The sequence below is a fragment of the Aplysia californica genome, unplaced genomic scaffold, assembly GCF_000002075.1.
Source record: "Aplysia californica isolate F4 #8 unplaced genomic scaffold, AplCal3.0 scaffold00006, whole genome shotgun sequence".
Taxonomy (NCBI): domain Eukaryota; kingdom Metazoa; phylum Mollusca; class Gastropoda; order Aplysiida; family Aplysiidae; genus Aplysia; species Aplysia californica.
In genome coordinates, this window is record NW_004797276.1 from 1,248,568 (window position 1) to 1,256,755 (window position 8,188).

General features: G+C 40.1%; 1 protein-coding gene across 1 annotated transcript in view; it reads left to right on the forward strand.

Annotated features, from left to right (window-relative positions):
• Positions 1–7,215, forward strand: part of LOC101852062 (RING finger protein 145) — a 15,850-nt gene extending 8,635 nt beyond the window's left edge. The window contains exons 2-3 of the mRNA XM_005089422.3: positions 3,295–3,492; positions 4,079–7,215. Coding sequence (XP_005089479.1) covers positions 3,324–3,492; positions 4,079–5,901 — 1,992 coding nt within the window. The 5' untranslated portion in view covers positions 3,295–3,323 and the 3' untranslated portion in view covers positions 5,902–7,215. The remainder of the gene's footprint in view (positions 1–3,294; positions 3,493–4,078) is intronic.
• The last annotated feature ends 973 nt before the right edge of the window (positions 7,216–8,188 follow it).

Below are 8,188 nucleotides of genomic sequence, written 5' to 3' on the forward strand. Positions count from 1 at the left end.
CCCACCCCTAAGTTTTGGTACAGTTTTTTGCCTACCATTCTATGATATACGTGAAATTTTCAGGAAACCTTCATTGGATACAAACAAAGTTGTAGACAGACGAAATTTTAGTTATTTGATTTGCAATAGATTTGGTATCCTGTGTTCATGCATACTGCATCAGTAAAATTTTAACAAAAACAGTTTTTCCTTTGAAAAATAGCTCTAAAACCTCCTTTATGATTTTTTAAATAAGCAAAGGTACAATCTGACCAATTTTTATTGAAATTTGAGCTAGAAATAAAAATCAACAACAACAACAACCCAAGGGATATATCTGTGTCGCTTATTTTCAAGATGGCCGCCATTTCTAGGAAATGGTAAGCAGTCGGTCATACCAAAGACTCTTTGGTCATACACCAAGGGGCCTATAAAAAGATCCCATTGTAAGTTCTAAGTTACAGATTTTATGGCAGGTCTGTAATTTTGAAAATGGGCTTCAAGGGTCGCCCCTATCCAATATTTATTTTTTAAAGTAAGAAATTTTCGCGTCTTTTGGAATACCAACTGCCATATTAAGTATTATCTTGATGTAATGAAAGAGTAGCATTTTGGGCCTACAACAATGATAGCTTCTTTCTAAATGATCAGCCATTCCTCAACTAGATCCAGATTCTGTCTCTTTTGATCAGACCAGGTCATGCTAAAATTACTGATTAAATGAAGATATGTGTACTTTTACAGTCAAGTGGCTGTTTGGTTTTTTTACCATTTGTTTTAAATTATGTGGTCTTAGTGTTAGTCACGAGTGAACTGACCGGGTTTTTTTTTAGACACAAGGTGTGTTCTTTTCTTAAAGCACTGCCCGCTACTTAAAAAGAAAATCCGTGTTGTTAAATGACATAATAGTTCACAATGCTTTATCTGGCAGGCCTACCTGCGTCGCAACTGCGGAATCTTCAGTCTTTTTTTAAAAAAATAGTAGAGGGTTTTACGGCGCTCGCTACTGCATAAGGTCATATGAGCGCCATCTTCAGTCTTTAATTATACCACTCGAGCTGCCTATTATTTGTTGAGTTTTTAGTTACTCTCGTGTTGGGCAGTCGGAGTAACAAGAAAGTTCAAAAGTACACGTACCTCTGTTAGTAGTAGTAGTAGTAGAAGTAGTAGTAGTGCACTCCGGCTTGTAGCGCAGTGCAAACATTAATTACTCCAAGGGTTGGACAATGTCGAATCTGGGTACTCAGCTTTTATTGCAGCCCTACCACAGAATTCTACACTAAGTGTAGAATTCTGTGAGCCCTACCCAACAGCAATTTTGCCTCTACCGTGGCGCCCTGCTTTGACAGGACCGCCGGGACAGACATTATATCCATGTTATCGCCGAATCATGTTATAGACAGGGATGAAGTTTGTGTTCCCAGTGTCTAACGAGTTGCAAGTGGGTTCATTTTTATTAGATTATCCACAACTATTTTATCAGTTTCATATAATGTAGATCTACTGCTCTTTTCTTTTCAAATGATTTGTTGTTGTTGTTTTGTTTGTTTATGGGTTTTTTTGGTGTGTGTTTTTTTTTTTTTTTTTTTTTTTGGGGGGGGGGGGTCTTCCTCTTTGACTTCTTTTTTCTGGAACACATATCCTAGTATCATATTATAGAGGTTGACTTGGCATGATTTCAGATGTACGGTAGGCCTAGCCTATTACATGTAATTGCATTTATAGAGCACATAATAAACCTCTATAGAGCCCACGGCAAGGCATGTTCCAATAAACCTCTATAGAGCCCACGGCAAGGCATGTTCCGTGCGCTTTACAACCTCCTTTCGTGATCGAAAAATTGCCATGGTTGCGTAATGGAGCGCACGTGACTTAGATTCTATCTACAGTAGATCTAGCACCCAGTGCCCACTTATGATTCTATCTTTTTAGTTGGGTTTTTTTTCTGTTAGAAGTCTCGTCATCCCGGTGCCAAACCGAGGTCACGCTAAAGCAACAGTCAACCCTAAAGTGCACCAGCCTTCCCGCTCCCTCCCCTACATTCACGGGGCGACACATAACGTGTATACCGGTACACAATCAACGTGGCACTTCTGTGGATCACGTAGGCCCAATCCGCCATCAATGTTAGAAAGTCATTTACTTCATTTGTCCCATGTTTTCTTGTCCGTTTGTCGCTGATCGGACCATTGTTATAGCCGAGCGTGACTGTCTGCCCGGCCCGAATGCCTGCTCATCTTTCATGTTAGAACTCTCCCCCCCCCCTTTAACCTTTACTTTGTGAGAGATGGGACTCGGAGATTGATTTGCAATAAGCCTTAAAACAGACTAAATTTAAGAAATACAATGGAATTATTTTTCTGTCAAACACGAAAACAAAAGTTACAAAAATTAACCAGTTCCCAGTATCTCTCTGTCCTCTATTGTTTCTTTAACTTTAATGTTCCTTCAACACTTTTACATAAATCAAAAGTTTTGGGATGAAGGCATTGTCCAATATAGATTGACCTTACTCTTTATTAAGCTTTAATTTTTGTCAAATGGTAAATATGTTTTCTTTTCTATGTGCATGCTCAAGTACTACAGTTTCAGTTACAATTTTTCTCACCCTGAGTTTTATTTTGCATGGCCTAGAAGATTTGCAACTCTAAGATCTTATTCTCGAACTTGTTGCTGTATTTTTTTTATTTCAATTTTTGTTCTAATGGTAATATTTTTTATGAGGCTTGCATAACAAACACGTTAAGTTTTAAAGGCCTTCTGTTGGGAAAATACAATGACTCCTTGACATTTGAGGCTGTGGTTAGCTCAGCTTTTGTCATGCTGGACTGTGCAGTGAGAAACCATGGTTTACGTCAACTTGTTGACTTGCAGATATCATTGCTCTCTGTCCTCACAACTTAGTCCTATCACAGATGAATGTTTGATCCGAGATCTTGCTCTTAACTCTTTATCTCCGAGGGGGGTAAACCCACTGCGCCAGGGCCCTTTTTTGGTACTAAATGTAAAAGTGATGAAAACATCACTAAATGGGTCATTAAATTTAAACTAGCGAACCTATTATGATAGTACTTCATCTAATGAATGAACTTTCGGTAAAAGAAACCGTTTTCGGCAATTAAAAGTAATTTGATGTTGAAGTCGTCGTAAAGGTATATGCCCGAGCCGCTGGCATCGGCCCACCGGCACGGCAGTTCTGGCTGCTTGCCGGAGATTAAGAGTTGAGAAACCATATTTGCCTGACCGAACCAACCAGGCTGTAAAGTTACAGTGTCCATATTTCTCTCTCACAGTAATCATTTTTTACTTCACCAGGGAACTTGAGGCTAAGATTCTCCAAGGCCATGCAGCGGTTTAAAGTATCCCAGGAGTCCGTGGAGACTGCGGTCAGTGTGATCTTGCGCACTCCAGCTCTGTTCCTCATTGAGGTTTGGTTTCGCACCAATCCACACACAACAATTCAGTTGCATTCAGATGATGTTGAAACTATAGTGACTGTGGCCTACTATATGGGTAAGTCTTTGTGGAATTAAAGAGGAAATGTGTGTTTTTGATTTTTATGTTGTACTGCAGAATGTGTTGAATAAATTTTTCTTTGAAACAGTTTTAAAGATATTCCCGATAGTTTTTCTGTGGCCTTTAAAGTGATTTTGAATTTGTTCATACATTCATTATTGTTGCATACTTTTTTTTAGTAGACAAAGACTATCAATTTTATTTTAAAGCTGTTACTTTGACAAAGAGAATGTGTATTAACAGTGCATAAAACCTCAAATTTCATTTCATTAAATTGATGAATTTGAATAAGTTTATAGTTTTTGTGCAAAATCTGTCATTAATTTACTAAGGTTCTTTTCCTTACTGAGTTTAATATACAACATCAATTCATCAATGAAAGCAAAATTATTGAAAGAAAATTGTATAGGGCCTATCTAATACATTTTATGTTTAAGGCAATGATCAGTACACAATCAAAACAAGAATGCAAAACTTCAAAGCATGGCTTTAGGGCAAGAAGAACTAGACTTGTTTGTTTTGAAAAGGTTGTATTCATTTCTTTTTTCACCTTTGACCACAATGTGTACCTGAACTCTTTCAGCATTGGTAGTGGCTGTGGCTGTGGCGACGCTACCACTCCGTCACCTGGTCACATTCTACATCTACTTGGTCTGCGCTGGCCTCATGGCATGTGCCTGTGGGATATCAAGAGCATTTGTAGCTGTGGAGAAACTGGAATTAGAGCATGACCTGGAAGCTGCTGAAAAGGAAAATGCTACCATGGACAACAGCCTTTCAGCTTTGTTAGATGACCGCAAGCGTGTTGAACGCATAGTTTTGCATGTTTTGGCTCAAGTCTTCATAGCGGCTGTTGTTGCATATTTGATGGAGATTGAGAACTGGGTCAAGTTCACCCTGCTTTCCTTTGCTCTCCCAGTGGTGGCTCGGTTGGTAGGCTTCCCTGTAGCAGAGCTCCATTTGGTGCACAACTTTGCCACTGTCTACACAATCCTACTAGTTCTCTTCTGTATCTTCAACAACTTGGGCAACATTATCGACACCTGTAAGGAAGGCATCAACTTTGCTGTCATCTCATTCCGTGCTTTTGGCATTATTCCTGTAGCCCTGACCTTTTGGCGGACAATGGCCTTACCTGTGCAGCTGCTTCTGTTTTGGTGGCTGATGTACCTGTCTCAGCTCTACGTGTACGTCTACTCTGACAACCTGGGTCTGTGGCAGGAGGGCTGGTTGGTTGTCCTCCTGGCCAGTATGGGTGAGTGTTGTGCCACACCCGTTAGCCTCCTGGCCCTATGTGTCACCATCACCTACTCCTCTTGTGCTGTCCTGTGTTTAACCAAGCTCTACTTGCAGGGCCTTGATGCATTTGAGCACGATACCATGCGGGGCTGGACAGAGGGCTTCACCATGCTGCTTATTGCTGTTCAGACTGACCTCTTGGAGCTCCGGCCTTTGCAACGGGCTTTCCTCATGAGCATTCTCTTGTTTATTGTTGTCTCATCTCTGATCCAGTCCATGTACGAGATTGCAGATCCTGTGCTGTTGGCATTAAGTGCCTCTCACAACCCCAGCATCGTCAAACACGTGAAAGCCCTGGCCCTGTGCCTGCTGCTCTGGGTTTTGCCTCTTTACATGACCTACTTCATCTGCCAGTACTTTGACCTGGACTTTTGGTTGATGGTCATTGTATCCAGCTGCCTGCTCACTTCCGTCCAGGTCGGTGGCTCTTTGGTCGTCTACATGCTGTTCATGTATGACTTCATGCGTGCTGAGCCCTGGGATAACCTGGATGACGTCATCTACTGTGCCCGGGCAGTCACTAGAGTCATGGAGTTCATCGTGGCCGTCTTTGTTGTGTGCTTTGGCCTGAAAGAGTCTATGCTGGGGGAGTGGAGCTGGATCAACTCTATCATTCTTATTGTCCATTGCTATTTCAATGTCTGGCAGCGGCTGCAGAGTGGCTGGAAAAGTTTTCTTCTTCGCTGGGAAGCAGCAAAGAAAGTGGAGTCTTTGCCAGTTGCGACAGAGGAACAATTAGCTCAACATGACGATGTTTGTGCCATTTGCTACAGTGACATGAAGGTGGCCTGTGTGACTCCATGTGAGCATCTTTTCCACGGTGTCTGTCTCAGAAAATGGCTTTATGTGAAGGAGACATGCCCAATGTGTCACAGAGACCTTGCCGGGGGTAACGCTCAGAATGCAGAAGGTCAATGGGCAGAGAGACCGCCTCAGGCAGATCACAATGAAGGGCTGCGTGAGGATGATGACAGGCAACCTGTAGCAGAACTGAACAAGCAGGACTCCTCCGATAACTCCAGCAGCTCTAGTGGTACTACAGAGTGTGACAGCATAGATGCTGACTTAGAATGTGATGAGACAGAATTAGCTGAGGCAGATCAGTGATACATATCTTTGAGATGATTTTGTACATATATGTCTGTGTCAGGAGCAGGCAACCTTTTTGCCAATGTGGATAATGTATCATTTTAGTAAGAGAGTAGTGTGCCAAATAAATCCTGTTTGGACAGCTGAGATCCTAGTGTATGAATTTAAGTACAATGTACTTCTTCTAGTCACATATGCTAGCCCAAATGTAATATAAGGGATTGGCTCAGTCTCAAGTGTGGTGTTGCCCATGGGCTAGTAGGTTGCCTGCTCCTGTTCTACACTCTTCTCTTGGCTGTGATAATCAAAGAATGAACGCCACTAAGCATGTGAGATGCTGACTGCATTCAAGCTGAAGAAGGCCCCTCATTTTGCTTCAAAATTATTAACATTCTCACCGTAATAATTATTCAAACATTTTGTGAAGGGATCACTAAGATTTTCTTATAGCCCAGTTCTTTGTCATTGAAATATTAATGCATTCACTTTTCAGGTTGTTTTTGTTTGATCTTTTTTCTTGTTTCATATGGTAATAAGCTGAATTTTTGTTTAGCTGACTTAATGTAAGCCGAGCAGGACTGTATGAAACAAAACGGATACTGCAGTTGTGTGTTTTCTTGGGAAATCGTGTATGTGCTTAACAAAGACAGTGAATTATTCAGTCACAATTTCTTGAACTGTTTGCAGTACATGTACAAGACAAAATGATATTTATGAAAGTTTCAGATATAATGAATAATAATGGGACTTTTATAATAATGATAATGGGAATTTACATACCACCTAATCCTAAGAAGGCTTTAACCGCTGCTTAATGTAGCTCTCTAGTATTATTATTATCTCTTAAATTAACTGACAAATCAAGAGACAGAAAGTGCACATTATAAACTTATTTAGCAACACACACACAAACACAAACCCGCATCAGCGCACACAGCCAGCCACACATACACACTCACACAAACTCCCAGACCACACACATTTTCACATACAAAATTAATGGTAGTGGACAGTGTTGAAATGAAAAAGTGACTTTTTTTAAACTCCCTCTCTCTCTGATGATAATATATTATTATGCATTTCTTCTGAACAACTGCATCAAAATATAATGGGATTTATGTGATGAAAGTGTTGTTTTTATACCCCAGTCTTTGTTGTTGTTTTTTGTGATCTCCAGCACTGTCTGGACTCAAATAGTTGTTAATTACTACGGTCACATAAGTATGTATATATATATATAATATTATAGATGTGTGATATTATTTTGTCATATGATTTTCCTCTCACTGAATTTCCCCTGAGGTAAATAAAGTGATAAATCGTCTTGACCAGTTCAGGGATTTTGGTTGCAATTCAGTCATGACACTTTTGGAGAGTGTTGCCCACTCCTTGTCTTCATCTTTCAACTTAATGAGAAGAAGATATTGTATGGTGTGGTTTGCTACTTCTTTCCTATCAAACGTCTATCATCCTTATCTGTCTTTCTTTTCTTTGTACGTTACTCTCATGTAGCGCTTCTAATCTTTGTCACTTATATGACCTATTTAAAACTAATGAAACTAGGAGAAATGGTTCATGACATGTGTAGACAAATAGATGCTGAAATCATTTTGTTCCTGTTCAGCTGGGAATAGACAGATCTTCATGTTGACTGTTTACTAATAAACAAATGATGTTACACCAGCAGGTCATCTATAGACTACAAAATATTGTGATTCTAGGAGACATTTTTGTGGACTATTGTGGTGCAGACTTTGTTTACCACGAAGCAACCTAACACAAAGAAGTAGTTCTCTAGCCCTGTAAAGTTTGTGTGCACTGTGCTATGTTTCATAATTCTATCAGCAAATATATTGTCATTATTAGACTCTATTTTAAATTTTAAGAGAATGCGTTTTTACAGTAGTCTTCCTACAAGATGGTGGATGGAAAGTTGCCCCTCAGAGCATGTCCGCATTGTCATGTTTTCCAATGTTGTCTGCTCTCTTAGTCTGAGCTACATGTGGAAACAACTTGTGGCCAGGCTTGTTCGTGTTCACATTTTGACTTTTATTCCCAACTTATTGGGTGCCATTGTTAGGGCTGTATGACATGTCAAGGAAGAATTTTTTTTCTTCTTTGGTGTGCTACTTTTTGTTGGTTGGGGGGGGGGCTTGGTGCTCTTTGGACTACCAGTTATTCTCAGGACTTTTATTTGGTACTTGTGATGGCCAGTAAAATTAATCAAGTTTTCTGTATCCTGTCTTCTTGGGCTAAGTCCTTTTATTATGTTTTAATAGACTGAGAAGACGGTAGAGAGAAATCG